The following is a 22,843-nucleotide window of genomic DNA, read 5'->3' on the forward strand; positions in this document are numbered from 1 at the left end:
CATGTTTGACCAGCCCGGCTATTATTTGAAGCACCGGCCTTGGTCCCCGTCTGGTTGAACTTTGCAAGCTTCCTGGTTCCAAGAACTTGTAGCCCGTCAAGGCTAACCTTACCACGGGGCAGAGACGGTCTGGGCATCAGGTAGGAACTTTTAGTCACTGGCTGAGGCGTGATTTTGAAAATGGTATGATTCAATGAATATTGGCCATACGTCATTTAAACATATGTATACTCATATTTTCCTTGCCTCGGACCACACGACAATACAATGTATCGTTATTTAACATACGGTTCGTGGTTATATGTTGCTTGAAATTTTTTGATGAATATTTGCGTTTATTTGTACTATTTAGGTGGAAGATATATTGCGCTCAAAGATAACGGATAATTGGAAGGCAATTGCCTCAGCATACCTGGGTATTGATTGTGACAGAGATGGTTCCATTTCACGGGGTGAGCTGAAACAGCTTCTGGAGAGATACTGCCTTCCCGTCTCAGATGAGCACTTTGACCTGTAGGTTGAAATTTGTATTTTTTTTATTTTTTTGCTTTTTCCGCTTTGCCTTAGTTTGATGCTTCTCTCGTTTGAATAAATCTGAATGTGGCTTAGAATGTTACGACCGGATTCAAAGACTCAAATTTGATTTTTAGACCTCATTAACATAAGATGACGCTAATTACCATTAATAATAACATTGCGTCACCCCTGATGAAGACACTAGACAGGAGAGTCTACACGTTGGGTCTTTGAATCGTAACTCTCTAATTTACATTATAGATTTCTTCAAACCAGAGTAGCATCAACCTATGGCGGAATAGAGAGCTTTAGATTCTTCGACGAGGACGAGAACGAGTACGAGTTTTGACTGCCCGTTTTTAGCGAAAATACTAAGGAAATTTATAACCCGTGCGCCTAATCTTACTCTTTGTTAGCAATATAGGTTGCTCAGTTATTCTTATTGCTGGTAACTGAGCCTTTTTGCTAATCAAAAAATGCCAAACTGCTACCGTGTTGTTGACTTGTTTTGATTCGACGACATTTTTGCAAAACCTCGTACTAAAATGACGACGGCATCACGTTTTTCCCGCCAAAATGACGCTGGTTTGCGCGCGCTCACTGTTGTCGTATGAGAAAATCTCGTACTCGTAGTCGTTCTCGTACTAGAATCTAAAGCTCTCTATTATCAACCTGATTGCAAAGTGAACTGTAAAGCTCCATGCAAACGGTCGCAACATTGTTGGGCTGTATTACACGTGGCATCCGTTTACACACCATGTTGCAAGTTGTTGCGCGAAGTTTAAAACTGGTCAAACTCCTGAGCCAACAACTCCCAACATTTCTTTCGTTCCGTGATCGCCGAAGTTTAGCGCAACGGTGTTGGATCCGTTTTGCACAGCTCTTTCAACATTGTTGGGGCCACGCACGTGCATTACATGTGGTCTCCATGGAGATAGCAAGGCATTAACATGTTGAAAACAAGATGGCAGCCGAATTTCGTATGTTTGCAAGGTCTTATGGGTCGTTTCCTACCCATAATACACCCGCACGTCCTTATGTTTTTAGGAGTGCACACCGCTGACAACACCATCCAACATCTGCAGAACCAACAAGTACAAGTCAATTACCAACAATTTTGGGAGTTGTTGCGTCTGTTTGCAAGGGGCTTAGCTTTCGTTACAAACTGACATTCACACCGAAAAGTACTAACAGATACATGACCACGGACGTAAGGCGAGCTGATGAACCGCAACAGCGTCAGCCATTCACTTTATGTCCGATCAACAGAACCTAGGACCTAGAGTTAAAACAATTATTTACAAGTACAGAGGAAAGCTGTCTTTGAATGGTCTTCACAACTATGTTTAAGCGATCCTTATTTGATTTTCTCAGGATGTGGAGCCGTTGTGATGAAAATGCAGATGGCTCCGTTGATTTTCAAGAATTTCTTAAAAAATTGGTAAGTCGAGAACAACACCACATAAAGGGCATAAAAACGATGAATTACATGTATTGCCGTAATGGAGACTCGCGTACTTGAAGAACCTGATTTCCTTTAACTGGAATGGAACTCACGACCTTTGCTATTTTTACGACAGAACAATCGTGGAAATTAGGTCCCAATTGGTAAACACTATATTTAGTGAGTGTAGCATCTAATGGTGTTACTACACTGATAAACTTGCGGCCCTCAAAATTCAGACCCCGGGGAAACTCCTTTCCCTGCTCTTTCCGAATAGTTTAGGGGATCTTTAATGTCCCACATAACAGAGTTTATGAGAAGGGGCCTACGGTTTATAGTGAAACTGCCCTTATCCAAGAAGTCTAATCATTTGCGGATGTAATTAAAATGTTAGCACTTTCTCCTCAGTTATTTAAAGACCCTGACCCCACGGTAGCCCGATGCTCATACAACTGAGCCAACGGCGACTGTCCAACTTGAACCGAAGGAATGTTAAATGCAATGTATTTTATGGTTATTTTTAAGCCGTGTTCATGAAAAACCTAATTTACTAGTGATAAACATCCGTGAAATGGTTTAATGTCAAACTAAGAAGCAATAACCTGTTCGTCATAGTGGATTTGAGACGATAAAAGCAATACTTTGATTATTCTTCATTTCACTCCAAAGGGTGTTGACATCATCGGAGGAGATATTAATGGACTGAGTACAAGAATTCACGATGAAAATGAAGCAAACGTTCAGTTTTTGAAACAGGATCAAAATACAAGGTACATCAATCGACATTCGTCATTTTTTGGCCTGTGATATGAAAGATGGGTGTTCTACATTTTACCTCAAAATTTCATGAATAAGGGTTGCGAGAAATGGCCGACAGCTCAGGTTTCTTATCCGAGAAGACTTAAGGACGTTCGTGCCCATTGCTACTGCGCATTTTTTCGCGCATGTCAAGCACACGTCATGCATCGCAAACCACGAAGGTAAACACGATGCTAAAGGTGCAAACATTTTCCCCAAGAATGGAACGTGAAAGCATGTGGCATTATGGGATAACTGTGGACCCAGGTCTTCTCGGAAATGTCACGCAATGGCGTGACAGTGCGAATAGACAATCACTTTGAGAACTTTGCAGCGATTTTACTCTCTTGAATGCTCGGTGATCCCCATTTTTCTTTCCTTAGATCACTTCCTTTCTTGATTTTGTCCATTTTTAACAAAGAAACAAAAACAATCTGTACGAGAGAAGTTACAAATATTTCGCCTTTTATGCTCTCGTGCGACCGAAGTTTTCTTTCTTAGACTAATATGTATCGTTTTTCAAGGTCTATTTCACCTCAGAAAAAGACAGCTGCAAACGTTTGTTTAGTTATATTAGTTATGTTGAATTGAGTACGTTTACCTGATCTAAATTTCACTAATGTAGCTTTTTTTATTGCTGAGAGTTGTAAGCTGAGATCGTCTTAAAATAACGGAAGCTTCTAAAAGTGCACCTCATGATCTCGAAAACGAGCACGGTGATACCCCCTTTTTTTTTTTGCCTTTTTGGCAAAAGTAGATCATTACCTTTCTGCGTGGCAAGTTTTAAAAGAATCTGTAACTGGGAGCGTTTTGGGCGCGAACGTCCTTAACTATTTTCAGATGTGAATACAAAAGCAGCACTTTCTGTTCCCAATGAAAGAAATTTAGATATTTGAAGTGTGAGGTATAGACGAAAGAGAGAAATGATCTTCCACTTAACCGAACAATTTAAGCAATTGTCTCTAACCCTATCACCTGAAAAACTTAGGTGGCTTTCACGGGATTCGAACCCATGACCTCTGCGATGTCGGGGCATACGGTCCAACTGAGATCATGGGTTCGAATCCCGTTGGTGCCACCTGAAATTTTCAGGTGTCTTTTAGAGACGATTACTTAGGGACGGTGCCAATTTCGTTCCCAGAGCCTCCGTTACCCTTGTCCAGCAGAACGGGCGCGGGAGGCTCTGGAATAATCCAAAACCGGAAGCAGAAAACTCTGGTTCCGGTTGAATAACTGCGCGTGCGTGAAGGGGAGACGGTTAGAAATCAACAATGGAGTTCACCTTGCCATGACAGCGCTTACTTTTCACTCGCAAGACAGTAGACATGAGTTTAAACACATCTCCTAATACACTCGAAGCGTTTAAACCGCTGAGAATAAACAATAACGAGATACATTTTATCAATCAAAACAGATTTCAGTATCTGGTGTCACGCAAGTGACAATTGCTGTATTTACAAAAAGAAAAACGTTACGGAACTGGCAAGTTGTAAAACGATTTCTAGATCATCTTGAACTTCTTATAGATAAAAATCCAAAAGAAATCACCATTTTTGAGTTTAGAATTTGAAAAATGAAAATGGCAGGAAATAAAACCGTTTTTCAACAGGCAATCAAATATGGCCTTTTTTTTTGGATTCGACCAGAGTCTCTCTTTCCCGACCGCTGACCAAGGGAACGATGACTCTGGGAACGAGATTAAAACGGTGCCTACTATTGTTATTGCGCATACGTTTGCGCATCTCGAGATACTCGGGTTTCCTATCGGTGATGCTTACTAATACAGTGATGTTTTGGCGTGGTTTAAAACTATCCGGAGAAAGTAGATCTTAGTAAGTACTCTTGCTATCTAAAACGAAAATTGGGCGTAACCATAAGGATGGCACAGTCGGTTAGTGCGCGGCCTTGGTGCAAGAGGTCCTGAGTTCGATTCCCGGATCTCGCATCCTTGTTTCGACTTCTTTCCTTTCCGTGTAGCTAAGTAGCTTTAAATACCCGTAAAACGTGGCACTGATGGAGAGCGGGGAGTAAAATGAGCGCACCTTCGGCCTCAGGTTTGTCAGTTGAATTACTGTTACGAGTCATCAACATTAAATGTGGTTACTTTACTTTATTTTTCAGAGATAATTAAAGCTTCAATTTGAGAAAGAACGCCATACATTGCTTTGCATTATATAGCTTTTTACTAATATTATTCATCAGTTATCTTTGAAAAATGCTTTGTTACCTCCAATTTTCTTTTTGGATTTCAATAACATTTGTTAAGATCTACAGTTCCTGTATAATCATAAACCGGGGCAAAAATACCTTTGAATTAGGAGCACCGTCCTCAAATTATCCAGATAAGTGTGAGGATCATTTCTTTCTTTCGACTTACTCAGGTTAGTTTCGAATTCCGGTTCTAAACAACATAAAGTTCAGTACGCCATGTTGATCAATGTTTTGACCACGCAGTGACGTAAGAAAACATTGCGCAAATAAACAGGCCGGCGACCGGGCATGCGGACCCTAACTTTGGGAACAGCGTGCAAAAGTATCAACTTTGAAACATGTTAAGACGGCCAATAGGAACCAAAATTCTTTCTCAGCCGAGATTTCCCTTAAGGACCCTCCGTGTTAAAATTACGATCTCAGTGCTAACTTGACGGCGGTTTTAAAGTCTGACTAGTTTCGCTTTAATGCATGTGTTACTGAACAGACTCGAATTGGTAGAAGAAAGAGCTCTTAACCTGACTGGCCAGAAATCAGCCAATGAATGCATGGAGATTCTCAAGGTAAAAGAAAAGTTCTCTCTCTTAATTTCTAGAAACACTTGGACCCTCACCTCTGTCACAGAGACAAGGCGGTTATTTAAACAGAGCCAGTCGTTTCTTAACAAGCCACTTTCAAAGTCATGGCCAATCCTTATATATGCGCGAAGGCAAGAGCTTATGAGAAGTTCACTCTTTTGAAAAACCGCGGTGAAAGTTCGACTTCGTTTGAATAACCGCCCCAATATCATACTATTACGCACGCAAGATTTGAACTTAAAGCATTTTATCTGAATACTCGTAAGGGCACCTCAAGTATAATGTACATTAAATAAAAACTGACCGAATTCGTTTAGGCGGCTATCTTCATGACCATCATATATCTGCATGAGAATGAGATTCTCTTGTTAACTGGCCAAGAAAATGATATAAAACAAACTTGAAAACAACCATTTGACGTTTTGGAGACTTTTTTCCTCGCGTGAAATTTGTCATAGGATATACATTAACATAAGGAGCAGGCGTACCTTAGTTAGTAAGTGCGCGGCTTTCGGATCAAGAAGTCCCCGGCTCGATCCTCCAAAATCTTTTTAGACTTTCCTCTGATCTGTGTAGCTATAGCTTGAAATATCCGTGAAACGGAGCACTGGCAGAGGGAGGGGGTAATAGGCGCACCGTCGGCTTCCATTGATACCAGTTTCGTTACTGAAGGAACTACAGATGTTAAATAAAGTGCCTTTACTTTACGTCCTGTCACGAAGCCAGAAAGTTCGTTTTGGAAAGTTTTCATGCAGCTGACCTCAAATCATAAACAGTCAAGCGTTATTGCCCCTTAAGCTTGTTTTGTGACTGCACCGCTTTTCAGTTACTAACAGCCAGTGATAAGACCCCTTTCCCAATAATAACCTGTATCCGTATTGTGTTCTTTTCAGGAGTACATCTCTCAGAGATCTTCAGACTTTAGGAAAACATTTGTTAAATTTGATAGCGATGGTGATGGGAAAATTTCAAGAAAAGAATTTCGCATGGTATGTCAAAGGGCTTGCGGCTTGTGTCAACTACCACAGACTTAACGAGCCATCTGTTGAGAACGAGTTCAAAGTTTAAGCGGTCATATCATGATATAATTAAAGTATTACAAGAAAACTTTCCACATATCACATGAATTGGTGACCATACCTTTTATTTCTATCATTTAAGATCGTCTTAGCCATAACTCGTTTTCCTCTTTTTAAAACTTTTTTACGTATTCTCAGGTCTTGAATAGCCTTGGTTTGTACATGACTGATGATCAGTTTCGTATTCTAAGCGCCAGGTGAGTTGTTTACGTTAATAATCTTCAGGAATGGTATATTTAACAATTATTAAATTATCGACCTCGCATATTGCGTTGCTAGCTTTCTGATTGGTTCAAAGCTCGTATTACCTAATATGGAAACAGAATAATTTAATAAAATTTGATTTTAATTTCCAAATTTCCAAGAGTTCAAAATTTAATGAAAATTTAACAAAACAGTTATTCCATTCGCCCTTGTTGGATATGGGTCTGGTTATTTTACGCACCTCCTTGGCTATTTACCATTTCATACCCAACATGCGCTCATGGACTAATTGTTCAATAGGGACCTAAAAGGCCAATACACACTAGGCGACAAGTCACAGCGACAGGTCTCTGCGACAAGTCTCTCCGTGTGTACTACTTGCAAAACAAGTCGCTGCGACACGACGCCTGTTCGGTGCACACGCAGTGATCTTGTATGAGGGGGAATGTGAACTAGTTTTCTAATTCAGTATGGCGGACGACATGACGCTGTCTCATTGGTTCATTTATATTCTGTCGCAGCGACTTGTTACCGGCAGTGTTCCCACAGTGCAACAACGCTGCTTTCGTTAATTTTGTCCCTGCAATCAGCCGCACAAATTCACACTGGTTTGAATTCGTGAAAGTGATCGCAGCGACAATGATTTTCACAAAATTGACCGTGTCACGCGAGGCGAATTGTTGCGGCGACTTGTCCGGGTGACGTGTCGCAGCGACTTATCGCCTAGTGTGTCCCGGCCTTAAGATCCACAACAGCGACGTCAACAGAAACGTCGTTCAAAATTACAAGTTTGCATCTTCCAAACTTTTTCGTCATTAGTCCAGTTCGGCGACCTTCTACAAACTACCCGAACGATTCAGAAACTAAAGTGGGATGAACGGTGTTAAAACCAGGCGAACAAAAATAGAATTCGACGCTATGGGCTCACGTTATCCTCAAATCTTGAGATGTGGTCATTTCACGTTGTAGATTTGCAGAGAAATGAGAAGAATTGTACAAATTTTCACACCGCGCATGCGGAGCGATTGTTTGCTAGTTAAATGCTATTGTTTGATGGCGTTTTCGTAGACGTCGCCGTCGTAGAATCTTAAGGACGGTGCCTACTATTGTTATTGCGCATACGTTCTGCACATCTTGACATACTCGGATTTCCTATTGCTGGTGCTTATTAGTTCAGGGATATTTTTGCGCGGTTCAAAACTATGCGGAGAAAGCAGAACTGATCTTGGTATCGAAAAAGAAAATTAGGGGTAACCACGCATTTTTCTGAGATAATTGAGCTTCAATTTGGAAAAGAACGCCATACATTGATTTGTATTTTAAAGGTTTTTACAAATATTGTTGCTTAATTATCTTCGAAAAATGCGTGGTTACCCCCAAATTTCTTTTTGGATTTCAATAACACTTGTTAAGATCTGATTTTCCCGCATATTCAGTAAAACGCGCAAAAATACCTTTGAATCAGTAGGCACCGTCCTTAAGGTCCCTATTATCATACATAGTGAATACAGGCCATAAATTTAAATCGACGGCTGAAAATCACAATGCTTTGGAACCTTGGTTATGATATTAGACATGGACATGAAATCAAATGATGATCTTTCCAACTTTCAGTTCGTGAACCTTGCCTTTGCTTTTTTTTTCTTTCTTTTTTTAAAATTGTATTTTACGTCCTTACTCGTGTGGTATGCGTAACTTAGCTTAGACAGTTTTTTTGGCAATTGTGGGCGTCCAATTTCTTTTTTATTGACCACTGAACAGTCCAACAGCCAACACTCCTCTAATTGCTTTGGAAAGCGTCTCAGTACACTCACCTGACGTTTTGCACATTTCGTATTAGGCTTGGATTTCATAAAGGGAAGCTCTCGTACATGGAGTTCTTAGATAACTTTCAGGATCGTCGTTCATTTGGTGTGGGAGAGAAGGTCACTGAATACCCAAGCCATAGGTAAAGGCGATAGCAAGCTACAATCTCGGAGAAAACTGTTGAGACAGTGACACAAATTCACCTCCATCTTGACACACCCCTACTTACTCCCCCCTTCCCATGCACTCCCCTTCCCCCTCAGTCAATGTTGCTGAGTATTGTCATATGTTCTACAGTATATTTCCGACCAAGATAAGGCAACATTGAGTTTGTTGGGGAGGGGAAAGGGTGGCTTTTAAGCTCAACGTTTGGATAAGTGGTTGGAGTACCAAAAATGCCGCTTTGTCTCAACAGGTTTTGTCCGAGATTGTAGCTATGTGTAATTCGTGGATATCTTTTCTTTTTTGCCCAACATACGCCTTGCATCTTTTCAAAGGGAACCTTCAGTATTACCATTGGGATCAAATTTGTTCAAAAATTTTTCAAAAATGGGCTTGTATATGATGAAACCAAAGTTAGATTCGCTTTCTTTCATTTTCAGATTTTCGGAGCGTTGCCATATTGTTGTGATATATAGAGCTTTTGTATAATAATAAAAGGAAAGGAAAGGAAAGGAACTTGATTTAAGTGTCTAGTCGTTCTAGCGCTGGAGCAATAATTAGAGATACTGTCAACTGAAAGTAACAATTAACTCAAATCAAGTCAAATATTAGTTTTTGAGAAGAGGGGAAAACCGGAGTATCCGGAGAAAAGCCTCTCGGAGCAGAGTAGAGAACCAGCAAATTTAACCCTCATATGACGACGAGTCTGGGAATCGAACCCAGGCCACATTGGTGGGAGGCCAGTGCTCATCCCTGCACACGGCCCCAGGGCAACCGTGATGGCTCACAATTATTCAAGATGGCGGCGGTCGAGAATTTTGAAAACAAAAATAAGCGATTTTGGAATTCACTTAATTCCGACACAAACGCTTTATTTCAAACATTCAGTTTCAAACAAATTTGATTTTAAATATTGATACCTGTGGTGTAAAGTTTATTTATTTGGTTGAGTGGAAATCCCATTTAAGTTCACCCAGGATACGCGCAAATCCCTTCTTAAAATCCCACATCGGATCAAATAAATAAAATCTAAAGCCAATTAGAGGTTATGATAAACTAAAACACAGGTAATTACTCCGTCAGGAATAAAAAGTAGTGCCGGATTAAAGCGCTGCGTTGCCAAACTAAAAAACTATTAACTGCCCACAAGCATTTTACTCCGCGGTTTACAGCGCTATCTTACACGTCGCAGATTAATGGTTGCTGCTTTGCAATGGACAAAGGACGGTGGAACCAGGGCGTTGTCACACTGTAACTTTTCGCTCGTCCTGAATAACAAAGAGCCTCGATCAGGAAAACACATCGCGTCTCTGAGCTTGACTTAGTTACGTATTTCAACCGCATTCACCAGTGAGGCCGTCTCACGTACTCGGAGGGAAAGTGTGCGAGCTAAACCATTGGATATCTTTGACTTTTAAACTACTCGGCTGCTAATAACAGTTTTTAAACATGCTCGGCGTCTTTCCTGTTCCCTTTTGTGCCTTCTTTACGTTCCTATCCTACAAGGTCGATCTATTTCAGCTGTCTTAACTTTTGTCATCTTCATAGATACAATCTTCCAATGCCCCAAGATGAGTCTATGAAAGCTAGTGCCGTGGAAGCGAAGCTGAGGTCTAAACTTAGAGAGAGCTTTCAGGTACTGAACAACACTTGTTCGTTATAAGTTTTTCTGTGGAATGAATGGCTTAAGAACGAGCCTGTCATTTAAGTGAACCATCTTAGGGAACCTAAACGAATACTAAGCTTCTTTTTTCCATTTTCTATGGAGAATAAATAGAAAGAGTGAAGCAAGTTAAGTTCTGAGATCATCGCAATTATGAACTCTATTTTTCGGGCTTTCCATTCCTTACTGCTAAAGTAGCGTTGATAACTGCGATGACCTCAAAACTTAACTTGTTTCATTGCCACAGTTCAAATGTGTCTCTAATACATTGCTCTTTCACCAGAAGTCGCTTTAATAGTAAAATTTTGTTTTTGGATTTAGGCATAAACGGATAAAACGAAAAACGACCATCTGTGGCTGCGTGATGCAGGTCGAGTCAAAGACCAACATTTCACCCTTGCTCGTCATAGAGTCTCCAGTAGCTCAGTGGTTCGAATCCCCTCTGGTGCTCGGATTTTTCCGAGTTCCCAGTCGGTTCAATTGTAATACCTCTCATTTAATATGTGTTAATCATTCTCTCACATTCGAGAAAATGGAAACAGAAAATGGGAACAGTTTAGCAGACTATATACGCTGCTTCGTGACCGGTCCGTATTGCAAAATTCGGACCGCTCAGAGAAACAATCAGAATTGTACTTTTCATCTCGGACCAGTTTTGTTTAAATATAATAAAGTTTTTTACTGACAGTATTGTTTTTTTCCATCGTCAAGGACCTACGAGCAGCATTCCAGAAGATCGACTTTGACCGCAACGGTTTTGTAACTAGGCCGGAATTCAGGCGAATTTTGGATTCCTTCATGTTCATGTTATCAGATGAAGAGTTTGACAAACTCATGATGAACCTCAATATACAGAAAGGAGCAAAACTGAACTACAGGGAATTCCTCAAACGCTTTCAAGACGTGGAAACTGTGGAGGAGGGCCACCCGTGGCTTTACTCAACTCATAGGTATCGTATGCAAGATCGGCCTTGAAATGTTTCTTTTAAACACTCCATAAAAATGAACAACTGAGGCAATGTTACTTGGTAAAGCATAAATTGTATTTTATAGACCTAATTAATAAAAATAATCATGTTATTTAATTCGTAGGGGAGAAAATGGCTTACCCGAAGAAAACCTCTCCCAGCGCAGAAGACAACTCGTATTACGAGGAGTTCGGGAAGAGAAGCCGGGACGTACTGATAAAAGGCGAAGCGACTGCGCCAACCCTATAGTATTATGTTTTAAAGTTAAGGAGTGGGACATGCATGCAAGCGATAGCATTTAGATCCTAAGTCGTAGGAGTGCTTTTGAGAACTGGCATACCATTAATCTGAGGACTGAACGGCATGCAAGTAGCATATACTCACGAAACCCACTTTTTGCATGCTATCGTATAGGCTATCGTATAATTATCACTCTTAACTATTTTATCTTCCGCTTAGCTTCAACGAAACACAGGATTTGGCCTACTTGACTGCTGAGCAGGCAGACAATGCTATCAAAAGGAAGGCGTGGGAACAAAATGAAGATGTGGCCAAGGCTTTTTTGGCGTTTGATCGCGATGGAAATGGAATTGTTACAAAGAAGGAGCTGAGGAAAGTCTTGTATAAGTACCAGATCCCTCTGAACAAAGAAGAATTTAAAAAGCTGTGGAACAAGTAAGTTACAACTTTCATCATTTTTTTTTTTGGGATTACAGGGTCTGGTTTTAGGAGAGAGGCGCTCCGAAGAAATGTGTTGGAGTGAGTGGGAAGAAGTTAGTTATCTGTTTTTAGTCCTGTGTCTCAGACAGATCATATCAATGAACAGGCGTACTTAGATTGTTTAGAATTTACAGAGTAATTCCTTTTCAAATCTGTAATAGAAGACCCTTTTTTTGGCTTTTTAAATCATTCGTGTTTTTAGATGTGAAACGTGTGTTACGGCGTAGCTTTTTCATCACATGTTGATCTCTCTAGGTATGACACAGATCAGAATGGTTATGTAGACCATCAGGAGTTTTTGGCAAGGTTGGGAGGGGAACTGGTGCCCGGGGACATGCATGGGCCGAGTACAATGATTACAGAACAGAGCCATCAGGTTATGGAAAGTATGCACAAGAACCAACAGGTTTGTGTTTGGATTCACTCCAATTAGGGGTCGTTATCAATAAAATCAAGGACAGATGCTTCGACCACTTAGATTGAACGAGCCAATTTAAAAGTGAAGAATGAAACTGGCGTAGCGCGAGAAAACAAGTTTCATTTCCGTTTGGTTGACAAGTTGGTTATACACGATGCTTAATGTAGCAATGCTTTTTGGAAATTGCTGCGATTTAATATCACAATGTTTGGTTTAATGTCCTTAATGTTTCCTCACTGCCAGGACATGCATGTGGCAGCCACATGGAATCAAGCAAAGGCTACGTCGTTCATTTCAGCTCTCGAGGTTGAACAGCGATTACGGTAAGCTTGCCAAATATGGATTCTCCGACTTAATCAAGTAACTTCTTGCAAATAAAAAAAACACTTCAACAAGATGAACGTTCGTTAAATTACCCTTTAAATGTTTGTAAAAGTCCTTTCCTATAGGTAAAGCTCACGAATTCTTTTTTACCGTTTCATTAGCAAAGCGGCGTGGAATGTGAATTAGGGCATTGCTTGTTTTAATGTGTTGGGATCCGGGGATTTGGATTAAGGGTGAAAAACCCTGTAGCAATCTTTTAGCAATTATTTTTCTTTGTTCAATGATAGTTAACACGGCTGCGAAAAGCTTAAGGGAGCAAAGCAGTTAGAAGAAACAAATAAGCGATTACTCTCTCCGTCGGGAAATGAATGGTTTTCTGGCCAATGTACTCAAATCATTAGTATCAACCGTCGGTCAACTCAATAGTCAAAACGCCGGCGACAATCTTTTTCCACGCAGCTCAATCAAGCGTATGCTATAGAAGAAGGGATGATATGGCCTGCAAACTGAAGTCATTTTTTACTGAGCCTGTGTGATTTCGAGGTTGAACATCCACAGATGGTTTGAAGGGGTGATTGAGATCTCCATCTAAGATTGATAAACTCTCAGAAGATTGATGTAGGTCCCATCATCCACGATCGGTCCTTTCGAAGCGAACAGTTTGGCTCTTGGTTTAAGAACCCACATAAAATAATGGGTTACAAAAATTCGAACTTTTAAGGCTGGCGTCGTAGGGTTGGGTTTCCATATCTTCTCAAGTTTCTTGCAAACCAAATCTTTTTTTGTAACCAAGTGGGACGTTCATTGAGCGAGTTTGTAACTTAACATTAAGTTATTTCCTTGCATGACTCGTCCTCTTATTGCTCTATTGCATCTGTGATGTTAGGGTGGAAACTCTTTTACGGTTTCTGACTAAACACTTGACCTGGTTTCAGGGATCGTTTTCGGGATGGATATGAAAGTTTAAGAAAAGCCTTCGAGACAGTGGACTCTAACAGAGATGGCTACATATCAAGACAAGAGCTACAGAAGGTTTTGTTTGATTTTCATTACTTCTTGGATGGTGTACAGCTCAATATTCTGCTCGACAGGTTGGTATATAAAAAGTAATTTTATTCGAGGTCAGATAATTTGGAATTGTTTTCTTTTCGCACTTTCCATACTAATTGCAAATTCAGAATAGCATCTCCGGTTTTCTTACACTCGTATCGAGACTCGGCCATGTTATTCTGCCCATCAAAATATCCAGGATAGGCTACCAAAAATCCAACATGCATATGACTGAATCAAGGAATCGAATCCAAGCCACAATATCCTGCTCAACATTGTACTTACTTTACTTCTCAAATTCCGGAGTTTGTTTCAATTGACCAGTCTTCCTTTGGGGTTATCTTCATGCACAAGGTTACATAGGAGTATGATTTTAAGTGCAATATTTGTTCTCATGTATTCCACTTGTAATGGAAATGGTAAACATACTTTCCTCAAAACAAGCAAAAATACCACCTGAAGACCTTATGGATCTAATCTTCTTCTTAGGTGTGGTCTGTCGCATAAAAATAAGCTGTCCTACGAGAAATTTCTCAGCGCGTTCCAGGACCACAGGCTCGCAGGATATGGCCGCGTAACTTTGGATGCTCCTCGCAAAGTTGCCACACCTGTGGTATTTGAGAGACACGAATCTCTCACTCCAGACGCAGCCATTAATAAACTAAGAGGCAAAATTGGTGAAAATGCAGAGACAATCCAGAAGGTAAGAGAAAGGCATTTATGGAAGAGAGCGATTGAGCTAAGTGTTTGTCGTCAATAAAAAATGGATGAAAATCCTCTTTTTATAGTTTATTTCTCTAGTACTCGATCGATAACTGTGGTCGACAGGCATGAACATGACCTTACATGATAACAGATCTTTTGAGTTTCGGTTGAAAGCAATTTTCAGCCCTTTTTCTAAATCTCGATAATGTTTGTGCATGTTGCTGTCCAGGTTTAATCAGCTTTCCTGGCTGGGTTCATGTTTTTTTTTGTATGTGTGTGTGCTGAGTCCGATTAGTGAGACTCATCTTTTAAGATAAATCCTTCTTCTCACCCAAAATAGGTAGAAATGCCTAGCTGACCATTACCTACTAGTAGCATGCCTATTTAAAGCGAATAACTGTGCTCAAGAAGTGACTACAGTAAATGTAAAAATCAGAGTACTTTGCACAATGTGGAAATGCACTTGGCAACGAAGTCAACTGACCGCCAATCATCCTAATAAGCTGAAACGAAACCGTTCAAAAGAAACGGAACCGACTTAAGGGAGGCAACCAGATAGTTATTTACAAAGCGTGCTAGAGTTGAAGAAAAGAAATCCATTTGGCGCTCACAACAGGAATTGAACCCGAGTCAAGCGCATGGAAATCCAATGTGCCAGTAGCCAATGTGTCGGTGCCTCCCTATGCACTGTATCCTTTAGTCAACCTTTACGCGTATCTTTCTATTTTTAGAACTAACCCTTCAACAATAGACCAATTTCGTTATATTAAAAGTCTCGAGAATCTGGGGAATAAACTCATACAAATCCTTATATTTATTCCCCAGAGCCTCGAGATGATGCCTTTTCTTTAGGACTGAATTTTAATATATCGAAATTGGTCTATTAAGAGACTAACATTACATCAATTTACATCAATTTACATCATTTTGGCAGAATTTGCATGCATTGTTTTTGCTATTTTTGTCTTCGTTTAACAATAACTTTATTCTGATTGGCCATTTTAAACAGTGCGTGTAGAACCGAAGAACTCGTAACGTTCTAAAAAAAGAAAGATTCTTGCAAAGGTTGACTCATAGGGCTTTTATGAGAGAGAATCGTTCTTACTCATGGCCTCCTGGATATGCAAAGTTGTACATTTGAAATTTCGCATAATTAAACTTGCGACCTTGATTGTAGCGTCAGGCAGATCCCGGAATAGACCTTTTCGGCTTGTACATTTTGTTTTCCCAATACAGATCATGTGGTAATACTCAGGAGGTTTTGTCTTTTGTTTTGTTCATTAAAATGAGGGCATCCAAGCATGAATATGGCTGCATGCACTCGTTTTAATGAACAAAACAAAGGACCAAGCCTCCTGAGTATTATCACATGATCTGTATTGGGAAAACAAAATGTACAAGCCGAAAAGGTCTATAGATAACGAATTAGTTACTTAATTTAACATCTTGCTCACATTTGGAAAACCACATACATGGAAGTCTCGCATATCATTATCAGCAATCTAGATATGTGATGTACCTACTTGGAATCCGTGGGTTGGTTATTGGCAAAAAATCAGTAATGGTGGATACCAATACAACTGCATGGCCTTAATAGGCCTTTTGCAGTTAGTGATCACATGATACAAAAACCGCCATACTGGAACGCAAATTGCGCACTGGGACATCTTAAACAAAGCAATTTAATTTAAATTTTCTGACTCTATTCTTTGAAAATGAGAAAACACCCAGTTGAAGCTGACTTACACGTCATTCCTCCGAGGGCCAAACGTTTGTTATAGTGTTTGACTGTTTGGTTATTCTTGTGTGTATTCCCTCGTCAATTAAAGGCGTCATTCCTTCATTCACTCATCAGTGCTTTGTTTCTATCCTTAGGCTTTTGCCGCTTTTGACCGAGAGGGAAACGGACTGATTTCCAAAGAAGATTTACATCAAATAATCAACGCGTTCTGCTTTGTCATGTCTGATAAACAATTCCAGGTAAAACAATTCCACTAGTAGTAAAGCCAGAAGAAACTCCCTCACTCATTGCTTTGCCTTTTAATCAGTTATTAAAAAAAAAAAAAATGACCGCGCGGGTGAATGCTACCTTTTAAGGTGTTATGTCTAGCATAAGCAGCCACCCTAATTCAGGCAGCGTTTACACGAATGCCGTTTCATTTGTAACCGCATCGCTTTCGATTCAGTTACGCCTTCTGTCTACACGACACTGATCAAGACCGTTCCCGAAACAGGGTCGATTTGAAAACGCTGCCAAAAGTGGAGCGTTTTGAAAACAATACGGTTTCATCTGTCGTGTAAATGACGAAACCGCATCGATTTGAATGGGGTTACTATTTTTGCGCAAAACTTGCATTGTTGGATTCCAAAATGGTGAATCTTGCACGCAGTGCAGAACTCACTTATTGCATCACGACTTTGATTTCTGGTTTCAGTTAGCTTTTTCAATTTTCAATAAACATAGGAAGCAACTTTCTGAAATGTTTACAATTTTTCTGTTTTTCAAAGTTATAAAGAAAAAAAAAACAAAGCGACGTCTCTGGGTTCGACCTGGGAGAACTCGTGTATGCATATGGTGGGACAATTTGTGGAAGATATTGTCTCCCTTTCGTCTGTGATGTGTTCGGTATGACGTAAACACTACGAAAACGGTTTCGTGTAAACAGTTCCAAACTGCATCGAATTTGACGCTGTTTTCAAGTCATGAAACCGGGTTCGTGTAAATGCTGCTTCAAATATACGCGGGGTTGTTTTCGACAGTTCAATCTGCGAGGACTAGTTGGCAGTTAAGTCATGAATCGTGTAGTAATTATTCAGCAGTCATTTTGGTTTGTTTTAAGCCTTAACTGTTGATTCTCTCCGGGTTTAATATGTGACTTGGTTACCATCTTGTGTAGGCACTGTTAAAGAAGATAAACCTCACTGAAGGGGGCTTCCTGTCTTATGAAGATTTTTTCAACAGCTTTCAAAAATCGGACGCCGAGGTAAGAAGTTAGACAGGAAAGAGAAGCAGGGAAACCAATCTGACACGCTTGAAACCTTGAAAAGATTACACGAATGGCCAATTAATGCTTTCGGAGATGTTTTTCCCAGAGAAGAGCAGGAGGGTTTACTCCCGGAGAAACACGTATTTCAACTTGACACTGATTTCCCCACACTTCGTTAGGAATGCAAGAAGAAATGCAAAGATTATTTTCAAATTTACTATATAGTCTAATGGTTGTGTCGTAAACATGCTTTCTGAGTTGTCTGTTGAAAGTCAACCCTTTCTGGAGAATAACAACAACAACTTAAATTGTGTAGCCGCCATAAACTTTTGACGCAATCTGGTTTGGTCGTAGGCAAGTCGCAGGTGGCTGGAGAACCTTTGTCCCTCACCCGACAAACGCCAAAAAACTGCTGATCAAGCCAGCAAGCGACCTCGTGGGATAACTGACGCCGAGGTGGAAAAGAAAGTTCGAGAAGTTGTTGTAGCAAGATTTTATAGCTTGGCAAAGGTAAACGAGCAGTTTCATGATTGTTTAAGGTAAATTATGATACATTTGAGAATATGAGTTTTGTCGGTACATGGAATGGGTATTTGACAGAATGTTGGGATATCATTCATTTGTTAAAAACTGAACTACGCATATCAGGTTTCCAGCATTTTCATTGGCTCGCTGGATACAGGCTATCAGTTCATATAACTGCTGTATCTAATATGGGCAATGAACGCGTCAACAATAAAGCGAGCTGAAAACATTTTTGCAGCTCTTTTATAAAATTACACTTTATTTTAGGGTGCATAATTACAGTAAAAAAACTGTACTCTCCCTTATGGCCCTATTTAACGAAATACCAATAACTAAAATATTAAATTAATAAAGTACTCAAATACTAAAATATTAAGGTACTAAGCTACGAAATACGAAATACTAAAATACTAATTGAGAAGTAGTTAAATATTATAAAACTACAAACTAAAAATGTCACCATATAAGCCAAAAAACTCTGTCAATCCTAAAGGTGTCAGGCGTAAATTTGCACATTATTAAATCAAAGTAACTTCTCCTGAATTTTTTTGCACTTGAAAAACAGACAAAGTCTCTATTACTGGTAACAACATTCCAAAGTTTAACAGCATTATAAAAGAACATGCGCTTCATGCTATTTGTTCGTGGAAGAGGAAGGCGATAAGGTAACCGAGACCTTGTATCATATAGCTTATTGAATTTGAGGTAAAATGTCATATAGCTTATTGAGCTCTGAGGTAAAATGGCCGGCAAAAGCCGTTTTGGACCAGAATTGACCGAGGCAGAAGTCGATTCTTTAGTCGACAATACTATACCCCCAGGAACACCAAAAAAGCCACCAAAAATTTTGCATGAAAATATTCAATGGTGCGTATCTGAATTTTTTGATGTCTATATAATTATTAGTTTAATCAGGAACATCTTTTTGGCAACGTTTTGGCTCGTCTAATTTTTTTAAAAAGCCATTTTGTGCTAAATAAATCAACTTGGAAGAGTTGTTGATCCTGGAGCTTTTAATAAAACAATTATTCCACTCGGGCATGCTGGATATAAAATGATTCTAGCCAACTCGACGCTATGCACCTCGTTGGCTATCTGTAACCCGTCTCATATTCAACAAGCGCGAATGGAATAATTGTTTATTAAATTCCTTAAAGTGCCTATAAACCCGAATTTTTTGTTTTGCTTCGAGAAATCTTTGTATCGCTCTGAGCAAAATGGCGCAAAAAGTTTTGTTTTTGGTTAAAACCGGAATTTTTTACGAATTTTCAAAGTGACGGAAACGCGAGATTCGAAAACCCATTACCCAGCTGGTGAGCTTGCCGAAAGGGAATGGGTCGAGTGTAATTCGTGACGTAAAACCCGGACTGTGAGTTTCGCAAGTTGTGGCTTCCATCAGAGGTGAAGCTATGCCTGAGAAATGTGTTGTTTTCGGTTGTAGCAATGTTCGGAGTAAAGAGAAAGGGATACTGCTTCATCCCATGCCGTTTTACGGTAAAAGTGAAAGCGAAAAGCAAAAGTAAGTTTGCCGTCTTCATGTGGGTGTTGAAGCACCAGGTCGCTAGTCAGAGCTTCGACGCAACCTTCTAACTCGCAACAGCAGTAACACTCATAGCCTGCGAACGCAGACGTATTTCCGGCGGTCGTTTCTCTCCCCCGAAAAGTAACGTCTGCGAGTTCGAGCTGCAAAACGATTTCTGTGACGTAAGATCTTTTGTTAGGTTTTTGACCAATCAAATTGTATGATAGAAGCAAGCTCGAGTTACTCTTGCGCGACTTCGCGCAATTTCGTGTCTGAAATACAAGCCATACAGGTAAGATTCTCAGTTGTGGAGCGTGATTATGAGTGATATAAACAACCATGAACAAAACTCCCAAGAAGATTTCTCACGATTGTGAATGCTGCATTCTTTGTAGAGGGAAGTTTTCGGCGGCTAAGGAGAAGATGCGTGTGTTTGGTAAAAGCAATGTTGACATATGTTCTTTGGTATATCGTGCCACAAACGTTGATCTTTCTGTTTACGTCGACTGTGAAAAGCTGGCCATTTGTCGCACGCAGTGCTACAATCGTATTGTGCGATTCAATAATGCCCTGCAAAAAGTGGACGAAATTAGCGAAGAAACTAGGGGATATTTTGGCGGTAGTGTTTCCCTTCGTGTAAAAAGGATGGCGAAAGACAATTGCAAGACACTAGGCATGATTGATCAAGTTACATGTAGCTTATATCAATTGTTTATTGTAGAATTTCATTATTATATGATACATGTTCAATCTGCACTGATCGTAGTTAGCAAAAGCTAGTCGAGGCGAGCAGTGGTTACGCGTGTATGAAAGAGAGAACAGGCTACGGTATTCAGTTGTGTTTCACCGACAAGACATTGTAGAACGAACAGGTATACAAATAACTAGTGTACAAAGCATAGCATGCAATCAACTAAAACAAGTAAATATCTAAACTCAATAGAAAGTGCAAATATCAGAAGCCAAATTATTAAGTATTTTTGTTATTAAGACAGATAAATCAATACAGTCATTTTCTTCTGAAAGTCTTTGGAGTAGGATACTGTGGTTTTTAATTTTAAAATTGTTTTTGGATAGATGGCGAATTTCACGAGGTAAACTATATATGGTGTTTTTACACCATATATTGAAAATGATTTAATTTGTTTGTCAATTCTTGAGGGTTTAACAAAATAGTCACCTCTTGAAGATGATCTTGTTTTATATGAATAAATGCTTGCTTAAGAAATCAATAAATCAGCATTATTTGGAGTCGATAAATTGTTAGATATGTCATGCATCAGAACAGCTGCAACTGATTTACGAGAATGGGGGACTGCACGGAGACGTACTAGAGACTTAAACACTTATCAGTGACAAATAACATGAGCCTCGTCGACAGTAACTGCTCTGACAGATTTCCGGTACAACTCGCTCATTGCCATTTTCCTCCATGTTTCGTATCCAAGCCATAGTTCAGGTAATCCGAAGACAATTGAATATTCCCCATTCTTTACTTCTTTCGTTTGTTTTACGGTGGCTATTTCAGCCAAAGATACGGCAGTGATTCCCAGGGAATTTAGCCGCAACACTTGATCTTTTATCAGGCTGTTAAGCGGAGAAATCACGACGATGATATTTAATATTCTGGTCAGTTGACTGCAAGCACGAGTAAACCAACGGCAAAGCATGGTAAATCAACGACTTTCCAAAATCCGTTGGAAGATTACAAAAATATCCTTCTTCTCTTGAACAATGTATTTGATGGACTCCTCCTGTGCAAACTGTCAAACTGTCCAAAAACATTGCAAACCTGGTGTGAACGCGTCGTTGAACGCTTCTTCCAGTGTGTCCGTCATTTTTCTCCACGAGAATACGTGGTTATACCGCGCACGAATCCTGCGAGTTAGTTCTGGATTTTGTAGAGCTAAACGGTGATTGGTGAATAATTCTTACGTACGCAGACGTTACTTTTCGGGGGAGAGAAACGACCGCCGGAAATACGTCTGCGTTCGCAGGCTATAACACTCACTGATATTTTGTAAAAAATTGAAGGTCACAATTTCCACACTGGCACCTGCATTTAAATAAAGAAAGACACATACAAATAATGTTTAGGGCATGGAAATTTAGCTGTAACAGTATTGATGTAGTCGACATTCTAACAAGTTCGCACATGTTGATAGCAACAGCGGGAGTGAGATCGCTACAACTTACCAGTCTCGGACTTCTTCTGTACCATTTAGGCGCTTTTGGAGTGTCTTCTCTAGGGCCTCTTCCTCCTTTCTTTCTTATTCGTACAACTCTAGCCACTCTTCGTCCGCTAGGGGATCGTCAGCATATGCCTCGTGCGTGTCTTCCTCATCGCTGCCCGCAAAGCTCGAGTTTGGCGAACCTTCAACTTCCAGCTCGTAATCTTCCATTTCTGAAACTTCCGTATCTGAACCGGAGGACAGAATGAAGTCGTTCGAAGCCATTTCTTGATTAACACGTACGGTGGTTACAAACGTCAGCCGAACAGAAATTGTTTTCACCGGCACGCAGGAAAAACTACAAAACTACGCGTCTCCTCTGTTGATTTGCCTGATGCTAATGTCCGGGAATTACGTCACTAGGCCCATTCTCCCTTTTTAACTGGTCGCGGGCAGAGAAAACTGCACTTTAAAAATTCGTAAAAATTTCGGATTTAACCAAAAACAAAATTTTTGCGCCATTTTGCTCAGAGCGATACAAAGATTTCTCGAAGCAAAAAAACATTTCGGGTTTATAGGCACTTTAAACTCCCAAAACTTGGAAGCACGAAATTCCAGTGAAAAAAGAGAGAAATTCCGAGCGAAATCGAAAAGTTTTGATGAAGATGCGATGTTGTGTGTGGTCAGACAGAAGTAGGTCATCACAAAAACATTTCTTGCTTTTGGCGTACTTCTAAACGTCGGGAATTGATCCCAAGTTTCTACAAAAAAGTCTATTTCATTTTTGGCTTTATTCAGAGAAAAATTTCGCTTTCCCGCGAAACCGACTTTCGCTTAGCAACGCTTAAAACAGTGAACAGCGTTGAATGCGCGCTCTGATTGGCTACTCAAGATCCGCATATCCTTTGCTATTCACCTCCGAGCAATCCGCGCGTGATTTGCGCCCGAAAATATTACAATCGTTGCAGGAATAAATGAGTTAAAATGTTAAA

General features: G+C 40.1%; 1 protein-coding gene across 1 annotated transcript in view; it reads left to right on the forward strand.

Moving 5' to 3' along the window:
- LOC138040088 (EF-hand calcium-binding domain-containing protein 6-like) overlaps nt 1–21,022 on the forward strand; it is a 37,269-nt gene extending 16,247 nt beyond the window's left edge. The window contains exons 14-33 of the mRNA XM_068885877.1: nt 353–513; nt 1,891–1,957; nt 2,630–2,730; nt 5,457–5,532; nt 6,441–6,536; nt 6,765–6,823; nt 8,671–8,778; nt 10,347–10,434; nt 11,173–11,411; nt 11,889–12,104; nt 12,405–12,555; nt 12,811–12,890; nt 13,827–13,982; nt 14,431–14,644; nt 16,522–16,626; nt 17,544–17,630; nt 17,988–18,172; nt 19,600–19,677; nt 20,076–20,316; nt 20,948–21,022. Coding sequence (XP_068741978.1) covers nt 353–513; nt 1,891–1,957; nt 2,630–2,730; nt 5,457–5,532; nt 6,441–6,536; nt 6,765–6,823; nt 8,671–8,778; nt 10,347–10,434; nt 11,173–11,411; nt 11,889–12,104; nt 12,405–12,555; nt 12,811–12,890; nt 13,827–13,982; nt 14,431–14,644; nt 16,522–16,626; nt 17,544–17,630; nt 17,988–18,172; nt 19,600–19,677; nt 20,076–20,316; nt 20,948–21,022 — 2,583 coding nt within the window. The remainder of the gene's footprint in view (nt 1–352; nt 514–1,890; nt 1,958–2,629; nt 2,731–5,456; nt 5,533–6,440; nt 6,537–6,764; nt 6,824–8,670; nt 8,779–10,346; nt 10,435–11,172; nt 11,412–11,888; nt 12,105–12,404; nt 12,556–12,810; nt 12,891–13,826; nt 13,983–14,430; nt 14,645–16,521; nt 16,627–17,543; nt 17,631–17,987; nt 18,173–19,599; nt 19,678–20,075; nt 20,317–20,947) is intronic.
- The last annotated feature ends 1,821 nt before the right edge of the window (nt 21,023–22,843 follow it).

The sequence above is a fragment of the Montipora capricornis genome, chromosome 3 (genome assembly GCF_036669925.1).
Source record: "Montipora capricornis isolate CH-2021 chromosome 3, ASM3666992v2, whole genome shotgun sequence".
Lineage (NCBI taxonomy): Eukaryota > Metazoa > Cnidaria > Anthozoa > Scleractinia > Acroporidae > Montipora > Montipora capricornis.